Source organism: Amaranthus tricolor, chromosome 11, assembly GCF_026212465.1.
Source record: "Amaranthus tricolor cultivar Red isolate AtriRed21 chromosome 11, ASM2621246v1, whole genome shotgun sequence".
In the NCBI taxonomy this organism is placed as follows: domain Eukaryota; kingdom Viridiplantae; phylum Streptophyta; class Magnoliopsida; order Caryophyllales; family Amaranthaceae; genus Amaranthus; species Amaranthus tricolor.
Window position 1 is genome coordinate 14,796,596 of NC_080057.1, and position 21,131 is coordinate 14,817,726.

General features: G+C 30.3%; 2 protein-coding genes across 2 annotated transcripts; one reads left to right on the forward strand and one right to left on the reverse strand.

Annotated features, from left to right (window-relative positions):
* Window positions 1-472: 472 nt before the first annotated feature.
* LOC130826874 (protein TRM32-like) lies at window positions 473-3,797 on the reverse strand. The gene is made up of 5 exons (XM_057692485.1): window positions 3,440-3,797; window positions 2,829-3,004; window positions 2,656-2,744; window positions 1,364-2,216; window positions 473-1,284 (listed from the first exon to the last, which is right to left on the reverse strand). Exons 2-5 carry the CDS (start codon window positions 2,989-2,991, stop codon window positions 671-673), a joined length of 1,719 nt encoding a protein of 572 aa, XP_057548468.1. The 5' UTR covers window positions 2,992-3,004; window positions 3,440-3,797; the 3' UTR covers window positions 473-670.
* Window positions 3,798-17,912: 14,115 nt separating this feature from the next.
* Window positions 17,913-19,768, forward strand: LOC130826875 (fasciclin-like arabinogalactan protein 4). The gene has a single exon (XM_057692486.1). It carries the CDS (start codon window positions 18,064-18,066, stop codon window positions 19,381-19,383), a length of 1,320 nt encoding a protein of 439 aa, XP_057548469.1. The 5' UTR covers window positions 17,913-18,063; the 3' UTR covers window positions 19,384-19,768.
* The last annotated feature ends 1,363 nt before the right edge of the window (window positions 19,769-21,131 follow it).

The following is a 21,131-nucleotide window of genomic DNA, read 5'->3' on the forward strand; positions in this document are numbered from 1 at the left end:
AAGTCAAAAACCAAAAAGAAATGAACTCTTTTTATATGTCTAGCATAAAAATTTGTATATAAAAATTTATTTATTTATTACTCAATAATTGTCAATTCAATTGTATTATCATGAGTTTGAACATATTTTCTAGAATCTATTGATAGGACTTTGAGGTATCAATACTTGCGTATTCTTTTCTTTTGATCATAAAAGTTTTAAGCACTTTAATAGTGTTATTTATCGGCTTATCTCATTCGGACAATTAATATTATTATCTCAATATAAAAATATTAGAAATAAAACGATATTATCATTGCACTGTACATATGCACTGACTACTGAGTATATATGAGAAACTTAATCATTTATTCATTCATTTCAACTAATTTGTTACATTTTCTTCTTGTATATGACAAAATTTTGTTCTCAATTTCATCAATTCAACTATGATGTTAAATTAAAGTAGAACAAAATGAAGAAATTCCAAATATATAAAAGGATAAGCCAATTATTATTGCCTTTGTTACATCTTTTGTTATAAGTTGTTGATCACTTGATCTTATACCCAATTAGTTACAAAGGGATAATTTTTATTCTCAATAAAAAATGTAAAAAACATCACCCTAAACAATATACAAGATAAACAAATGTAATGTAGGTGAAATTAAGTTATCCAAGAAATAAACAATCAATAACAAACAAGTTCATCTAACAACTCATTAAAAATCAATTCCTCCAATTCTAAACCGAGATCTTCAGAGTCCATTTGAAGATTAGCCCAACCATTCTTATCTTTTGATAAGTCATGAGCCACTGCAAGATCCATTGATGGGTCTAATTCTGCCATCCAATTTAAGTACTCATTAATAACTTCCCAAACTTGTTCAACAACGCGAACTTTTGATTTTGTTTTAGGCCGAACATGGCACCAAGTCGACAACGCTTTTGGGTAATACGTGTATGATTTCTCATGTATCTCTACTAATGCCTCGTTGATCAAATCGAATAAGATCTTACGATGATAACTAGATATGTCAAAGTTCGATTCAATATGGTTCATTGATTTAGGCTCGAATGGACAACAAACTTCAATCCCATCAAACATCGCTGGATCGAGGGGTTGATTACGGTGGTGCCATGATTCAAGTTGGCTTTCGACAGTGGAAAAGCCAGCTATATCAAGAACATATGTCACATACTCTAAGTCTTGATTGTACTGGTGCTCCACCAAAAACAGATCATTTGAGTCTTTTGAGCTTTTTCTTATAGATTTTGATTTAGTATTTGAGACCAAAATTGATTCTGCAAGCCAAATTTTGAATATTAAAACCAAATTATAACATTAAATTAAAGTAATTTGATCATTTAAGATTAGATTTACCTTCTAAAATTGGAGAATCTTCAAGTTCATTTTCACATTCTTGAACAGAAATAGAAGTAAACCCATCATTTGTTTCACAATTACTACCCATAATAATCATTGCATCAATCTGTTGTTGCTCATCTGCATCTGATTGTTCGATTTTCGATTCTCCATGATTCGAAGTAGAAGAATCGAGTCTCTTATTAAACGATTTCCCACAGTCAAGATCATTAAATAGCGCAAATTCCTTCTCATTGATTGATCTCAAACTCTTGGATAAGTGTTTCTTAATTGCTTTATTACTAGTAGTATCAAACAAATAACTATATTTTTCCAAAGACTCTGTAAGAGAAAATGACCTTCGAATAGTAGTTTGTGACTTGGCCTTACGAAGCTCGTGTACATTGCTCGACATAGGCCAAATTTCGTTATGCTTATGCTCGACTTTCCTAGGTGTTGTATCGAAATTTGAATGATTTCTCGAAGGGAAGGTACCCGACTTGACTAATCTCGGTTTCTTAGGAGGACCTTTTTGCAAAATTCTTAAGAACAAGTCTTGATCGACTTCGAATAGATCTAGAACATCTACATAATCATCTTTATGTTTCGGATCCTCTTTGCGCTTAACACTTAGTCCGGATTTGATGGTAATACTCGAATCGTCTAAACGACTGATGCTTCTTATTAGCTTTGGATTTGCCTTAAGAAGAGACATTAAGATTGGAGCTGAATTATCAACATTTTCACCCTTAACCTCTTGAAAATCTAATTTAGTTGATGTGTCGTCTCTCTCTTTTATTAAGGCTTTAATTCTAGCTTTGATTGACCTCTTTCTTTTCGAACCATTTTTGGAAGAACCATTTGAATTTACCTGATCATGGTATACCATCAAAATTTCATGTTATTCACTTTATAAATTAATAATACCAACTAGTAAAAATTATAAGATATTGCTTGATATAATCCAAAATGCGGTTTTGTACGCCTTTATGACGCGGATATATTGGTTGATTTGTTTAGAAAATCTTTACAACGTGACCGATGCGATAAGACGCGTCCTTGTTTTAACAATATGATTCCAAGTACAGTATATATTTTTAATTATGTTAAGAAAAAACTCAACCAAAAACTTAAGATGATGATTGAGGCCTCAAAATATGTTATGTACCTTAATACACCGCTTCACACAAGAGCCATTTGGGCTAAAAGTGTGGAAGCAGCACATACCCTCCTTATACCAAACTCTAATTATTTCATTTTAAATAAGGGGTTAAACTCAAATTATGAGGTTATTAGAATAGAAAACTTACAGAATCAGAGTACTTTATTATAGAATCTTCCTCCAACTCTTGTGGTATGCTGATTTCATGTTCTTCTTCTGCCTTTATGTCTTTATTACCTTCAAAATATATCAAATATAAGGTACAAATCACAAAAACAATTGTAATAAAACTGTGAATTGTATTATAAATTTGTGGCGTACTTTTGCTTGATTTTACATCGGATTTATGATTCTTGTAAGGAAGCATTTTTCGAACGTTATGCCATGGATGATAATTAAGAACACGAAATACGGTCCAAATACATCCTGGATGATCTTCTTCAGCTCTTCCATACGAATGTTTTCTCCATAAATGCTTTCCCATCTTCAAAATACCCCTGAGAAAATCACAAATTCTCCACTAAGATACGGAATAAATCTACAAATTAAATATACTCAAAAAAAGTTTATTTTAAAATAAATTCAACAATTTTGATCTATGATTGAAAGAACTATTAAAAACCCAATAAATTCACCCCCAAAAGAAAAGAAATTCCGCAGAAAAAAAAGTACAAAACAGAGAAGAAGTTATGTTTTAGAGTTCTTCAATAATACATCTGAAATAGATAAATAAAAAGCTACCCAGAAAAATTACATCAAATAAGTAATTAACAACCTTGAATCATGATTTAAAACTTTTATAAGCCCAATAAATTTAGCTCCAAAATCTCGAATAAATAGAGCATAAATTCATAAATCGCATATTGATAAATTCATAAGAATAACAACTAAAATGAAAATTAGAAACAATAATAATATCCCAATAAAATTACCTCCAGAAAATATCGGGGAAAGAAAGAAGATAAAATTAAAAAGAGATGTTCTGTTATGAGAAATTAAGAGAGGTTTAAGGAAGAAAGAGATAAACAAATTAACGATAATTAAACAAAGAAATAAAAAAAATGGGTTGGTAACATAAAAGAATTGGTGAAGATTAATAAATTATGATATTACGTCGCTTCAACGTAAAAAGATTGTTGACCTAAGAAGAAGAAGTTGAAGGTCTTGTTTGTCTGCTGTTTTTCTTTTCAATGGAAAGAAAAGGAAATTGCAGCGCAGACCCGATTGATGTTTTATTTGGGTTGGATCCTTTTTTACGCGCCAACTCAGTCTTTTTCTTATATTGTCTCTTATTTATGTATTGTTCTTGCTCTTTTTTCCATCTCTTATTTACAGATTTTGGATTTATTGGAAAATGACTTCCACTAATTGGGGATATGAGTGGAGGCTCAAATTATTACTTTCTGTTTCCTAAAGCTTGTCCAGATCACATAAATTAAGAAACATGGAATATTTGTAATTTATAAATTTTTATATTTTATATATGGCTTAAATAATCCAATTAATATAAATTATTAGTATATAGACTTCTTCTTTTAAGTCTGTCTCATTGAGAGACGGACTCTCATAAGAGCAGCTATTTGTAATTTTTGTAATTTGATTAACGATACTGATACGTAAAATATTATATATTGATTTTAATTCGTCGCTTATGATGATGACCGAGTTGTCATCGCCCATTGTATGTCGCCTTTTTCACATTTATTTATAGCATAGAAACTAAATGAAAAAATAGAATAAAAATAAAATCTCCAACTTTTATGTAAATATATGTAAATACTTCTACAATTTTGTCCAATCATCATATCATATCATCAAACAATACTATAAAAATGTTGAAAAATTTCAAATGTCATCCTCTAAAGAGGCATGACAAGTAAAAAAAGATCATTGGATGAAAAATAACTATGTGGCATATTGATTAATCTCTATTTAGTTATAGTATGACTAAAATCATATCATCATACATCATACATCATACATCACTATAAAAATGTTGGAAAATTCTCAGTATCATCCTTTAAGAATGCAAGAAAAATGAAAAAATATCATTAGATTAAAAATAACTACGTGGCATATTAATTAATCTTTATTTAGTAATAGTATGACTAAAAAATGGTATTTAATTGAAACATATAACAAAATGTTAGGAGATAAATATTCTAAAAAATTTGACTTAATCTTTTGTGTTATGATGAGAAATAACATAAAAAGATCATGTACACAATATTTTGACTTAATTGGCTTTAACTTTTGAGATAATATAATAATATAAAGATTGTCATAAGTTAATGTTATTTGAAAAGTTAAATTAAATATTAAATTGAAAATGATAATATATGATAATATTATGTACACAAATATTTTGACTTTATTGACTCTAGCTACGACATAAATTATTTTTTTTTTTTTGAAAAAACATAAATTATTTTAATACACATTTTTAAGATAAATGAATGTTAAAAGTGAATTAATTTTCATCAAAATGAATTTAAATGCAAAATTCAAATGCATACTTTATAATGTGTTTTAGTTTATAACTATTTATAATCATTTATCATTTATGATTTTTGTTTTAACAAAACTAACTTATTTGTGTATTACACGTGTACTTAAATAAAAATTAGTAATCGAACATTAAAGTTTTGTGCATGGATTAGATATATAAACCCATATTGTTAAAAGCTTCTAAAAAAACAATAAACATTTGAACAAAAAAAAAGAATTAGACATTACTATATTGCTCAAATATGTTGGTTTGGTAATATAACCTGTTTGTAAATGAATATGCGACTAATTTTTATTTTCTATGTCATTTACTAATGTGAGACATTAAAGAGTTAATACAATTTTCAACTTTTTAATTGAATTAATATAATCAATAATTTAAATATCTGTAAATTGCAAGAGCACATGTACTGGTATATATTAAATTAAGAATCAAATGTGACTAAAATGACAAATGGAAAAATCATTTAGGAACATATGGAGTTTTTAGTTAAAATGTTGGTTTATTACTATTTTCTAGATGGGAAGAATTCAAGGGAACATTATGTTTTTGGTAAATTTGTATAAATATATGGAAATTTTAAATAAGATTTATTTACTAATATACATAAATTAAAATATATATCTTTATTGGATCTTGTTAGGTTCATCTTAATGTATATATAATTATATATATATTTTTTATAATTTTTATAAAGTGTATATATAGATATTAAGGCTTGAATTATACATTTTTTGATATGTTTTCCCGAATAACCTTTGTGCAATTGTTGTTCATCATCATCATCATACCCAGTGTATCCCACTCATAGAAAACTATGGTCAAGGTCTAGGGAGGGAAGAAAGACGAAAGCTCATACCCATAGAGGAGAGTGCGGTCAAAGAGTCCCTCGGCTCAAAAATGGTCTTCAAAGAAGCGAAACCTGCAATCACCCGGCAGCCTGCAACTTACAACCCACGTTGACTATGAATAGTAATCAAATAATTAAATATACACAATAAATAGAATATGTATAGATAATTAAAAATAAAGATAAATGTAAAGAAGGTGGTAAATAGAGATAAGTAAAAACAATGAACAATAAAAAACGAAGAGTAAGAGGGGCATGTTTAGTAATCTAAGATGTGGATAAAGCGCTGCCAACTACCCTTATCCCTGTTCAGGTCCTTAGAGAGGTGAAGTTCGTGCAGGTTACTTTTAATTTGTTCCTCCCACGTTCTCTTAGGTCTTCCTTGATTTCTCTTGCCTTCCACTATAATGCATTCGATCCTTCTTACTAGGGCGTCATTAGTCTTCTTCTGCACATGCTGAAACCATCTCAACCTATTCTGAACCATGTACACCTTACTCAGTACATGGTCCAAGTCCAAACGTTACTCGGTCTGATCCAACTCTAAGTTATACATAAAGTGGAGTACCTTAAACCAAGGGGGAAGAAGTGTAAGTGAGTATATACGGGAGTGGGAGAAGCTAACTGTACTGTGTGAGATCAATGATACAGAGGATCTGAAGTTAGCCAAGTTCATGGCTGGGTTAAGGGAGAACATTAGGGAAAAGCTTATGGTGATACCTAACCTTGACTTGCAGCTAGCCTTTAACATGGCCATATCTATTGAACAAGCTTACACCAAGAAGAAAATGTCTAAGAACAACTACTTTAAGTCCCCTAGGAGCTTCACACCCAGGAATAACAACCCCCGTTCACCTAGGTTACAAAAGAAAACAGAGCAACCTCCTAGTGCATCTGGAAAGGCAGTTGTGCCCATGAGGAAAACAGTGTGTTTCAAGTGCCATGGACATTGACATTATAAGGATTCTTGCCCTAATGCTAGAGTGTTCACAAAATATCTTCCGAAAGCTAATAAAAATTATATACTCATCATAACTTGGCAAATGTATATAGTATGCATTTTGGATAAGTTGAGAATTGGCATTTTATTTCCAAATATATTATTTTTCTTTTTTTAGTTCTTATTATATGAATAAAAAATAACAATGTTAATGCTAATATGAACATTAATAATTATATAAACGTAATTTTAATAATAACAATACTACTCCCAGTATTTTATTGTTTCAAAATAGTTGCACCAAACACATTTTTGCACAATTATATGCGTTTGTCGGATCTTTTATATGTAGAGTTATACATAACTAAAAGTTATAAAAAATTTGATATTGTAAAAATATGCGACGAGACAAATAGAATAAGATCTCACATGACTATGTTTTTTCTCGTATAATACCCAAAATATGTAAATTACCATAGAATAATGAATATTGTAAAAATTAGTTTGGTGCAAGTAATATGGAAAGGACAAACTATGTCAATAAGTAAATCTGAAATGGGTTGAGGTATTACATAGATGAGAACTTAGATAATATTTTATGTAATAATGTTGAAAAACATTTATGTATAATACTTATTTATTGAAAAGATGCAAATAATGGAAATATTACATTTATATGTTTTTTTAATTTTATAATTAAGGGCCAATCTAAAATACTTGCGTATTCAGTTTCACTCAATATAAATTTTTTGTTACAAGATCCTCTCTTTTTCAAAATCTTTTTTAGACTCTTTGAAATTTAATATGGTACAATACAAAAAAAATGATAATATTTCTTGTAATTTTATTTTTCATATATTTGACCATGTTATTTGCTTTTTACAACTCTTTTATTAGATTGTATAATTATATGATATAATATGATGCCTTAAAAAGAAATGCGGGCTAGGAGGTAATAGCCTAGAGTAACACACCATATGACAAATCTTTATTAATGCCATTTGGCATTATGTAATAATATTATTAGATGGTATGATATGATGTTATTATGATATGATACGAACACATACTAATTTTAGCTTGCCTGTCAATTAGTTATGACAATGAGAATTGAGAAAGTCCAAGTTTTAGCTGCCCAGTGCCATCTACTCTTTTATTAGTACATTAGTTGGAAAGCCAATTTGTTTAGCTAAATTTGTATGAAAAGCTTCAATAATACTTGACACTTTAATTAATACTCCTACTGTATTTTTTTTTTAAAATAAGAGCCAAATAGTAGGTATAATGTAACTGTTATTTCCCTACTCAATCGTATGCCTATGACTTTATGAGCTATGATCCATTTAGAGGCGTTTATAAGGATTATTAGGTCAATTTTGAGTGGGTTAATTTCGAGTCAGGTACCGCTATAATAAATTTAACTTTTCGCGACATTAGATTTAGTGGCATTAAAAAACGTCATTCATTTATATTTTGAGTGTAATAGTTGTTGATTTTTATTTTAAGTTCCACTATAATTAAAGTGATTTAGCGACTCTTTATTTGGCCTTTAATGGCATATGTAATTGTTAATATAGTTTATAATAATATTTATGAGAAATATCATTATATCTTATGTCGCGGAAAAATTTTAGTATGATTTTTTATTATGCTACTAAATGGTCTAATAAATGTCACTAAATTCACTATATATATTATTAGAAATTTAAAGTTAACATTTAAATTAAATGTCGCTAAATATATCCCTCTAGAAAAGAAAATTAAGTTGTAGTGTGTTTTGGTTCGGTTCAAAATGGAATTTTATGTCCATATTGATTTTTATATTAATTTAAATTCATTTTTAAGTCGGGTTAATTCGAATTCGATTATAACATCGGATAAATATCAAATTATCGAATACTTGACCCAATTTAAGTCAGAGCAAGAGCTCTAACTCCACTTACGTTGCAAGAAGTTTTAAATTGAGAATTTAAGTCATTGTCACCGCATACAAGTAGTATTTGTCTTTTATTTCCATGACCGGAGAGAATACAAAATAATAGCTCCACTCATGATGATGATAATGATGATGATGAATGAGACTAAAATTTTAGGGTAGGTTGTGGCCAAAATTCTCTCTCTAATAGCTACACCCATGAGTTAAGGTTTTCTCCATATATTTCAAGATTTACCCCTCATAAAATAAATATATTTCAAGATTTACCACTCATAAAATATATATTAAGGAATATTTTATATGGTAATGGACTAATTATGATAAAAGGCAAGTGGTAGCAATTTTTAAAATTTTTTCCACAAAATAACACTTAATTCTTGGAAAATTAACTATAGTAATATTATGAAGGTTAAAATAATTAATTTTCGTTAAGTTTTGGCAAAAGTCATAAATGCCCCTAATAAATTTCAAATTTTTCCATAAAATAGAACTCAGTTTTTGGAAAATTAACTACAGTAACATTTTCGTTAAGTTTTTTTCGGTTAAGTTGGGGTTCACATTTGGGATGAACTTAAAAACACTATTGAGACAAATTTAGGGTTTGCAATTCTGAATTGTATTGCAGCTTAAATAGGGTCCTAAACTTGAATCAACAGTGTGGGGGGTTTCATCAAGAACCGATATTAGCACACTCCGTAATCTTCTTCCTCGCCGATCGATCTCTTCTTCTGCTTGCCATGATGGAGCAAGTTGTCGCTCAGTAGAGAAAAATCGTAGAGAGGGAAAGAAGAGAGAGGATGCTCGATTTGAAAATCTTTTATTACAATCAATTTTATTTTTATAATAATTAATTTTAAGCATAATAATTGACATGATCTTTTAAATTAACTGTGTTTTATTAGACTGATTTCAATATAATCTTCTTCTATTATTTGTTCTTATTTTAAATATTTTTGAAACATATGCCTAATTAACCATATTTTTTCTTGAAAAAGATTTCTTAAATTAAGTGAATAATATTTTTTATCAAACATAAAAGTAATTTGAAAATGCGTTTTTAAAATTAAAAAATTTGATAATTAATTTGAAATTTTTTATTTATTTTTTGATTTAACAATTTAGTAAGTGATTTTTAGTTAAATTTTATTTATGATTATATTAAATTTTGTTATACCGACATTCAAAATGACATTATTATTTAAGATTCTTACAGCATTTAATAAAGTACACATTAATATATATTTAACTCATTTGACTAATTAATACCTAAAACTATAAGAATAATTAAAAAAGGAAATAGGAATAGAAAATATAGAAGTATATAATTGCATCTTTATCTTAAATTTACATTTAAATATAATTCCATGCTAAAAATTATCGTGCATTGCATGGGTTTTATACTAGTATGATATAATTAGGTATTAGGCAAAGCAAATGCCAAGTTTAAGAGATAATTTGAGTGTATGTTTCGTACCAGTATAGTGAAGCAATTAAAAAATATTTTGTATTAATTTACTAATGTAATACTTGATAGCGATAATTATGTATAATTAAAATTATAAAAACTAGATATTAATAAACCTTATGTTGAGACGAATCAAACAAGATCTTATTTGACTATGTTTTAATGCATGGATTAAAAATAAAATACAAATTAAGGTGCCTCTCTTTGCATATAAAGAGTAAGATGGTTCAACCCTTCCTAGAAGGTGGGTTCCATTTTCATACTGATGCATCTGTTTAGAGTTGACTTTACTTTGGCTTGTTTTGTATTGTTCGATGTTGGTTTAATGAAATTTATTCTTTGTCCAAAAAAAATACAAATTAAAAGTGATTGATGAATAGTAACCCAAAAGTAAATGGGACATTTGAAAAGAAACGCATGAAGTATTAAAAAAGTGTTTGATAAGTTTGTTTTTTGGGCTTATGCATGTTTGTGGTCTATTGGGGTGTCATTGCCATGTTTGTTTTAATTGTGTTTTGGATTTGCATTTGTGTATGGTTGTTTTGTTGTTTGGGTGGTTTTGGGCTTTGTGTTTTGTTTTCCAGCGGGGTTTTTGATTTAGTTTTGTGGTGTTGGTGTTTGTTTTTTGGTTGTGTTTAGTTTGTTTATGTAGTGTTACTCTGGTCCTTTTTCTTGTTGGTGGTTGTTTCTTGTGGCTACGATGTTGGACTCTACTTCGGTTTTGTGTTCTTGGGTTGTTGATGCTGGATTGATAATAGCTCTTGTTTAGGATGGTGTGTGCTAGCTGGTGACTAGTATGAGGGTTTAAGTGCTTTATGTGTGGTAGGCATGGTAGGCAGTGGGTGTTACTTTGCCAGGTGTGTTGTCGTGTGTTAATCTGTATGCTGGATGGTCGTGTTTGTTTGCAGTAGGGTGTAGGTTGTTGTTGCATGACTTGGGGGCTGCTGATTCTTGTGGTGGGATGCTGTTGCAGGGTTGTTTGGTTTGTATGTTGGCATATGCTGACTTTTGTGGCAGGTCCTAGGTCTTCTGCTAGTTTTTGTTTCCACCCCTGCTGGTTGTTGATCTGAGGGATCGTTGTGGTTTTACTTTGGGTCTGCAAGTGGTGGTGCTTGGTTCTGTCATAGTCGTTTGCTACTATGGTTTGTTGCCTTGAAGGCTGCCTTGGAAGCTGCTTCTTTGAGTTGTATTGTTTTGTTTTTGTAGAGGTTATATTGGTGGATTGTTCAGTTTTTGGGTGTGGTTTGGGATTTTTGTGGGGTTATTTTGGTGTGTTTGGATTTGAAAGTATTTAGTTTTTGTTGTTTTCTGGTGTTTTTGAACATAGTCCACTCCTATATTATTTTGGGTGGCATGTCTTAGTTTGGGGCGTAATCCAATGGCTTTTTCTCTTTCTTGTGGATTTTTATGTCGACGGACAACGTTTTCATCTAAGTCAGTGTTTGTTGTTTTCCTTCCTTGATATACATTGGAATTTTCAAAAAAAAAGTAAGTACACTTTTTAAATTTATATTGATAAATAATAACATATTACTAACTAGCTCCTTATACATTATATAATCCTACTTGTATCCTACTCTAATCATGTCAATTATTTTCGCAAAATTAGGTATGTAAATTTAGAAGTATGTTGAATTTAAAATGGCAAATAGAGATTATTTGACTTGGATGTGATTGAAAAATCATGAAGTATTTTATCACGTAAGGAAATCTTCTGGTAATTCTGTCAATACAATAAAGGAAAATTTGATACTAAGAATTTCAACTTTTAATTTCAACTTTTACCCATTGTATAATTTTAATCAGTTACTAATTAATTTCAATTTAAAAGTTGGGATTATTTGAAAATAATTGAAAGTTGAAATTATTCACAATAAAGAAGGAAAACTTAGGATTTTATTAGAATAAAAATTTTTATAAAAAAAAAAAAGAAGACTTTAAATTGAGGTTAGCTACGGTAACCAGTTAAAATTGAGTAATAATTCAATTTTTAATTGTTTTTAAATAATCCAAACTTTGCTTTATTTTTGCCTGTTACATACCCTGTACAATTCTACTGAGTTACTACAGGTTTTCCAATTAAAAGTTAAGATTATTTCCAGCAAAGGGTAAAATTTAGGATTTTATTAATATCAAATTTCATTCTTATTAATTCTTTCCATTTTCTCTTTTTTTATTTTTTGTTTTGCAAATTGGAAAATTTTGTTAATAAAATAAGTCTCTAATAAGAGACTAAAAGCATTAAAGGGACATCTAATGCACCTCTCCGACATAAAAAAATGCCTCAGGGAAAAGCCATTGAGAAAACAAAACATAAAGGGCACTCTGTAAAAGAAAGTGGGCAAGCCACATACACACCAAGACCATACCAAAAGGTATGGAACAAAACACCTAAACCAAAAAGGTCATACACCTAATGGTGAGTCACAACCCAACTCACCTAAGCACCTAAAAGCACAAAAACAAAAAGGCCATACACCTTAGGTGAGCCACAAGACGACCCAAAAAACCATTGATCAATAAACACACCTTGAAACTAAACCTAGGGAGCCCCAACCCTAGAACTAGTAGTATATGATATGGATGTTATGTAATAGCCCTATTTATAAACCTCTTTTAATGCTTTGAGTATGGATTAGTGCTAGTTAAATATCTAGTTATTTATCCTTAAGTGCCATACATAAGGAAAGTTTGATTTTTAAAACTTATAAGTTTGATTAAACCAAGTCTTGTTTTGTTAAATGTTATTATTATATTTAAAGTAAAGATTCCAATGTACTTAGCTTTATTAAAGTTAATTTGATTTACTATAATAACATAAATATCTCCTTCTAAACTTGGTTGATTTGATAAATATATTAATTTGGTTTATTATTAGAAAATTTTATATTATTTGCAAATGACTTCACAAACTTAGAAAATTTTCATAATCTTTTCTAATTAGATAATTATATTTTTTATATTCACATATAACTACATTTATATTTGTACAAACGTTAAGCAAAATGACAGTTTTGCATGTTCTGAAAGATACCCTAATTTACCTAAGCTATACTCTGAACTTTCTAGGGATACCTCACACACCCTTATATCCCTCTAAAATTGAGAGATTCATCCCCATCTTATTACCCCTTCATCTCAACAGTTTCCAGCAGCTTATGCCTTCAACAAATCATTCTTTTTTCCCCAAATTCTCTTAATAAGTGCCTCATATATTTATACTATAATATTATAGACATCCTAAGCTTTTCTTTGATACTTCACTCGCACATATACAAGCTCTATAAGCCCCTCATCTTCAAGCAAACATTCATAACTTTTTGTTCTTTTTTAGTCAGCTGTATACATGAACACAATTTGAAGTGTTTACCCATCTTTGTTTTCATGCATGTATAAATAAAACTTATGTTGATCTTGTACACAAAATTTCTCACATTTTAGACCTAAGAATTTCATTAATTGGAGCATAAAAGATTATGTTTTGCCCTCAAATATTTCAGACAACTAAGAGTAAGACATTTTGGAACACCATCTTTTTTGTGGATTTTCGACCATCTTCTACTCATTTTAACACTATATTTTTTTCTTAAGAAATACGGGTCTTGGAGTTGTGAGAATTTAGACACTTGAATCTTTGGATTTGGAGTTCGGAGCTAGAGGTTATGAGCATTTTTGTAAGATATGTCGAAAAGGGACTTATGATGATGAGAGATTTTGACTTAAGTCGAATGTGGAATTTATAATTGGAGTTAGAGATGAAGATAGAAAATAATATTATCATTTCCTAAGCTAAAAAGATCAAATTTTGTAATGTTCTAGTATTATTATTTTGGGAGCTTGGATTATTATTCTTGAAACCTAAAAGATTATTCTTTGGACTTATCTTCTCTTACTTTGGAGTTCTTTTTATTTGCTCTTATATCCTTGGTGGTTTAAGGTCCACACTTCTTAACATTCTTACTATGTTACGTTTATATTATATTCACTTGAATATGTCAAACATATGACAATATGTTAGATTGATTTAATTTATATCTTGCATGTTGACTTAAAGTAAGAATAACACATTTTTTATGTTAAAAGTAAAAATAATCTTTATTATAAGTTTAAGTATATGCATGTTATAAATTGAAAATTTATGATATATATATATATATATATATATATATATATATATATATATATATATATATATATATATATATATATATATATATATATATATATATATATATATATATATTAATGTTAGAAATGTTATCCCTATATTTATTTTATAATTTTTCAAGTATTGTGATTATTACTCGAAATCGGTATTAAATTAAAGTCATAAAAGAAAAATGCATAAATCTGAAATTTTCTCATTTATATGATATTATTGATGGATATATGTTTTATTATGTGTATTTTTACTTTAGTGTTCATGCATGTAAGTTTTATGAATTTTTATTATGCAAAAATGCGTAGAATTAACGTTTTGAGGTGTTTTTATGAAATTATTATTGTGAATGAATTTTAGTGTGAGCTTAGTAACTTTAGGAATATATTTTTTATAAACTCCACAGTTGTAAAAGTTAGAAAATCATTTAGGCTCATTTCCTTAAACTTATTTCACTAAATTGGTTATTTATGGAATTTTAAGTAATAAAATATTTTCTAATATATTAAAAGGAGTTAAATATAATCTCAATGGATAAAATAGTTTATAAAATCATATTATTATGTTTCTTTCAAGTTTGGACCCGAATAAAAATCTTTGGTATTTTTTAATGAGTTTTTACCAAGTGCTGTACTACTTACCGATAAAACGTAAAATGTTAAAATCTAAAATAAATGCTAAATGAAGTTATTTCGAGCTATAATGTTTATGAGACTCTTATATGGTTAGTAGGTTTGGGAATTTGATTATTAGATAAGTTCATATGACCATTATGGACCCTTGTGAATTTTAAATAAAATAATACATCCAAAAATGATAAAATATGATATAAATACTATATGGACTATTTTGGACTTGAAATTTTTATGACTCACCCCTATACATAGAAGGATCATATGATGAGCCTTGGAGAAATTTTTTCATGGACATTTGAGTACATTAATAATTTTATGTCGGTTTATCGATAAATTGGCCAAACAATTTAGTTAGCATCCATAGGCTTGTTTTTCTTGAACTTTCTGGTCTAAAACTCACTTCATATAGCTCTGGACCTATAATATATTTTTATAATATTTTTATTGGTTATTATGAATTTTTAATTAATTTACATGTTTATATGATGGAAACTCCCTATTAAATATTACGAAAATTTTTCCTTAAGCATTATAAATTTATATGGTCTCTTAAAGAACTTATATAGCCCCTATAACCTTGTCATACTTTTTGAAATTATATTTATTGAGAATCTCTAGTTATTGAATTATCAAATATGTTGACTTTTCCTTAAGAAAATGTTAACTTGGTGTTTGACTAGACTAGGGTTGACTTATAACAATGTGAAATGAATAAAATGGAGTCTTGTTTGAACTTATGTATACTTGGATGAATGATTCTGATAGAAACGAAATGTCAAAATACGGACTAACGTGTAATCCGACGCCTGTGTTTCCCGGCACATAGACATGTGGGGTTAGATAGGGGGACCGAGAGAGTCTCATCTTGTAGAAGCTTGACCATAAAAATTGGTGGAGCGACGGCTCGCCCATCACAGTTAGAGTTTAAAATATGTTCCTCCTCTAGCCAGACCTTTACATATATCACAAAGTCATTATTATGTGTGTTGTGCAAATGTGATTTTGAATCTAAGTAGATCTATTGGATGAACCTTATAGTTAGCAAGTGTATTAATTTACATTCATGTGATAAATGTGAAAAATTGTTGAAAATATTCGAGAACTGAAAATGAGAAACGAGAACAAAGAAACTTAAAGTTAAGTTTTGAAATGTACTTTGCGTATCTTGTGAATATATTATGATTGTCATAGTATTACATTGTTGAGGAGTTTGTACTAGGCATTAGGCGTTGATTCCGATTCAAACGGTTGTCATATGTATCATGGATGGCAGTATTTTGCAGGAAAGTTTGGCTTTAAGTTTCGATGTAGGTTGCAACATTTATTTTCTTTGTCAAGGATTTAGCTGCATTTTATTGTACGTATACGTGAATTTGATGATCATGGTGTACTTATGCTTTTTATTATGTTTTGAGAAAACAATATGTGTTATTCTATCAATTATAATATTTTAAACTTATGTTTTTAAACGATATTAAATTTTAATGGATTTTAGCAGTTTGAAATTTAAGATTTTCGCATTATTTATTGTATATATAATTATTAGTGTGAATTACATACTGGGACTGTTGCGCCTATTACACGTCAACATCAAAGCTCTCCAAAAAGAACCGCCACAACTAGATCACCAACACCCCGCGATTCAGTCAACCATAGGAGATAAAAACCATACACCATCCAAACTAGAGGTGTTCATTCGGGTGATCGAGTTAGTTTCGGACAGGTGCCATTCGGTTCAGTTGTATTTCAGATCGGTCATTTTTCGGATGCGTATTACGGCGGGTCACACTCGGGTCAGGTCGGTTAGTCACGGTTAAGTTGAAGATCGGTTATTTGAGCTATCGGGTTAGCATCGGTTCGGTGTTGATTGAAGTTCGTGTCGAGTAGTCAATCGGTCTCGGACAATCATCTGTTAATAATTGGTTCGATTTTATCGGGTACAGATCAGATTCGGGTATTATTTTCCAGTAGAATTCAGCTACAAATTAATAATTACTATAGATCGAGTCAATATCAAATTAAGTTGTTCGCATTTTTCAATTGCTAATAAGATTCCCCTTAGTTAAGGCAAAATAGTTAAAATTCAAATCAGTTAATGATTATTACTTTGTTACTTTTACTTGTTTGACTGTAAATTAAAATTAAAGTTTTATCATTTTTCATCTAAATTGATTAAAAATAGTTAAATAAACATTGACCATTGATTATTAAGTCTAAATATATGAAATCATGTATGTATAAAATTCAATTTATTCAAATTTCTATTACTTTATTAGATTAACTAATAAGATGATTGAATATTAGTCGATCATACCTCTATGTTAAAAATTGGTTCAGCTTTATGACATTTCGATTAAAAATTCGTTCAGGTTAAGTCGGTTTTAGCCGGATCAAGTTCGGTTTTGAGCATGATTCGGGTAGGGTATGACTCGGATCGGTCACTTAGTTTCGGGTAATCTCGGTTAACGGTTATATGTCGATTATAAAAATCGGTCGCAATTCGGGTTCGATTTTACGATTTTCGGTCGTAAATCGGTTCGGGCACAACTTCGGTTCGATAAACCTAAAAAAGAAACATATTTTCGGGTCGGTTAACTTTTGATTTCGGTTCGGATTTTCGGGTCGAGTCACATTTAAACAACTCTAATCCAAACCGTGATAACTTTTAAATGATGATACGACCAGCACCGTCAGTTTTCTGATAATGGTAATTTTTTATAGTTTTTTTATTATGAAACTTTTATTAGTTCATCTTTTTTGGTCAAAACTAAACTCATATTAGTCTAACACAATTTACTGAAATCACATTAGATATTTTCAGTTTTTAACACCAAACATCTACTTAATTCTTTTATACTAAGGGTATCTGTCCTCACTCTTTCTACTAAATTTCTTGACTCTATTTTATTTATTCCAATCAATAATTATATTTATTAAGATCTTATTTTTTATCAATATTTTCCTTGATTCTTTCTTATATTCCATTTTCTATATTTTTTAATTTATTTCACTATGCTCTACCTTCTTCTTGTATTCCAACTTCCAACATCATCAGCATCTTCATGAATTCATCCATCCTTTCTTCTAACTCTCACTCTCTTTCCTCTACAAAAATGGCACTTCTAAAAAATCCCCATTTTGCCCTCATCACCATTATTATCATCTTAACATTGTCTCTTTTAATCTTCCCGATTTACAGTCTTAACATACCTCAAATTCTCTCCCAATACCCAGATCTCTCAGATTTCACTTCGCTCCTGAAGTCTTCTAGAATCTCCGACGAAATTTCTAGAAGATCCTCTCTTACAATCCTCGCCGTTCCTAACTCCTACCTCCGTTCCTCAACCCCCACTTTTCCGTCTCAATCTCCGTCAACTCTAGCTGACGTCGTCCGCTACCATATCCTCTTGCAATACCTTACCTTGTCGGATCTCCGTCAAATCAAACCCACGGGTCTACTAATCACAACACTTCTTCAAACCACGGGCAAAGCTCCGAACAATCTCGGATCCTTAAACGCAACATTCAACCCTTCAAACGGTGTCGTTTCTTTTCACCCACCTAACAACAACTCCATTTCCTCTAATGTGATCTCCCTCATTGAAACAATTCCATACAATCTATCAATCTTCGCAGTTGATTCACTCCTTATGCCATACGGGTTCAATCTAATGGCGTCAGAAACCCGCCCGCCTGAACCCGGTTTGAACATCACACGGGCATTAATCGATGGGCATGAATTTAATGTTGCTGCTTCAATGCTGCTAGCTTCAGGGGTAGTTTCGGAATTCGAAGAAGACGAAGGTGGGGCTGGAATCACCCTTTTTATTCCTATTGATAAAGCCTTTGCAAATTTACCATCAAATGTAGAATTACAAGCTTTACCAGCTGAGACTAAATCTCTGGTATTGAAATTTCATGTTCTTCATAGCTATTATCCATTGGGTTCACTTGAATCGATTGTTAATCCGGTTCAACCCACTTTAGCTACCGAGGATAATGGGGCGGGTAGCTTTACGTTGAATATTAGTCGGGTTAATGGGTCGGTTGCGATTAATACGGGGATTATTCAAGCTACGATAACTCGGACAGTATTTGATCAAAAACCGGTTGCTATTTATGGGGTTTCTAGTGTTCTTTTACCTAAGGAGATTTTTGGTGAAGGGAAGGGTAAAGGAGTAAAAGTAAGGGGTGGAAGTGAAAGTGGGCCGTATATGGCGGCCCAACCACCAGAAATTGGTCTATCACCGGATAGTTATTCCGGCGGGCCAAGCTATTTGTCGCCAATAGAAGCGGTGACTTCATCCGGAGGAACAAGGAATTGGGGATGGATCATGTTTTGTATAGCATTGTTGTGTATGGATATTGTAAGTCATGCTTGATTGATTTTGATATTTTGTTTTTTGGTAATTATATAATTTATTTATTTCATTTGATTGTTTTTATGGGGCGATTTTATTTTGGTAATTTGTAATTACATTTTGATCGGAATATTGATAGTAGTACTAGTAAGTTCTCCTCTAGGAAGCAAAAAAATTGGGGAAAATTAGAGGAATTTGTTTTGATAATTTGTAATTACATTTTGATCGGAATATGAATATTGATAATGTCATTGAGGAATTTTTTGGGAGAAAAAATAGGAATTGTGAAGTAAGTTGAGTAAATTCACAAAATTAGTCTAACATGTGAGGGTTTTCCCTTTGTTTTTGGGTTTTATTCTTTAAGATTGTATAAAGCATGAGTAATTTAATGAGTTCCAACGTTCAATTGTGTTTTGTTAATTGCAAGTTTATTGAGCTCTTCTATTTAATTATTCATATTCCATTCTCTTTACTTTTGATGTTATAGTTTAGGGGTTAGATTCAATGAATTACTCAAAAAAAAATTTAAGGGTTCCAATTACTCAATGACATTGCTCAAATTTGCTTAGTGAGCAGGATTTGATATAGTTGAAGGATTTGAGTAGAGTTGTGGTCGCTTAGTTTAGACTTTAGACCCAATTGAACCGTTAACAAGCATGACCTAACCCAAAACATAAAAGCCGACTCTCATGCCCGAATGTATACCCCTAATTTGAGGAGCAACAACATTTTATAGCCTAATGTTATAAAGTGGCTCCCTGCTAGATGAGATGTAATTGAATGTATGATCTTTGTTAGAGTTAAGAAGAGACTCATTCCAATTGACTACCTTTTAGTTGGTGAACTTGCAGTAGAAGTGTCATGTTTTTGGTGGATTGTGAAATGTGAATATATGGAAAAGAGAGAAGCTTGGAAGTTTTATGTTGTTATGAGTTGTTTACAGCTTACAAGTCTGATGAGAAACTGAAGCACCAATATTTGTACTAAGAATGTTCTTGTAGTTGTTGTCTGTCTCACTACTAAATTTGGTGATGCTGTTGAAGCTGGTGGTTTGAATCACCTGATGTGCAGTAGCTTAACAAGACAGCAAGTTAGGTACAGAACAAGTACATTTGTAACCAGTAACTACTCTCAATCTCGCTAGATTTGGGCTCTGCTTGAAGTATGTTCTTTTTGATGCAATCAAGTGACAATTCAATTCTCTCATCTTTTTGTCACTAACGACCCGTTTGATTATTGGTACTAAATAGTTATAATGAGAATGGTTTATAGCTTAAAGTTCATCAAAAGTTCCATGTCATTACCATGTTAATGAACTTTGATCACAAAAAATTTTTTTGTTTACAAATTTTCATTATCGCCTAATATCACATCTCCCAATAGTAATACATTGGAATGAAAATTATAAAGAAGATAAGATGATTGAAGTTCGACAAACATGACCATCAAGGTAGCAAGAGGTTTTTCAACTAAAATTACACTAATTTTTATTTTCGTTATCACCATTTAATACACCTAACAAACGGGTCGTAACAGTAATTTGATTAGCATTTATTGGAAATTCAAAGGTTATATATGTAAAACATGAATCCACAGGAAAAGATTTTGAAGCCTTTAATGTCCATTTTTAGTAAGGACTTGGTATTCTTCATTGTTTGGTAAAAACATCACACGCCGGGCTCAGACTCGTGGTGAGCGCGAGCGTAGGATGTGGTATTTTTTTATTAGGGAGATATGATAACTGTTTAAGCATAATTTGTGGCCTTTAA

Bases quoted from the DNA above. Each gene is read 5' to 3' on its own strand.
- LOC130826874 (XM_057692485.1), bottom strand. From the start codon at position 2,991: ATGGGAAAGCATTTATGGAGAAAACATTCGTATGGAAGAGCTGAAGAA. The intron at 2,745-2,828 runs GTACGCCACAAA...TATATTTTGAAG, and splicing joins CGATGTAAAATCAAGCAAAA to GTAATAAAGACATAAAGGCA. The intron at 2,217-2,655 runs GTAAGTTTTCTA...TACCATGATCAG, and splicing joins TAATAAAGTACTCTGATTCT to GTAAATTCAAATGGTTCTTC.
- LOC130826875 (XM_057692486.1), top strand. From the start codon at position 18,064: ATGAATTCATCCATCCTTTCTTCTAACTCTCACTCTCTTTCCTCTACA.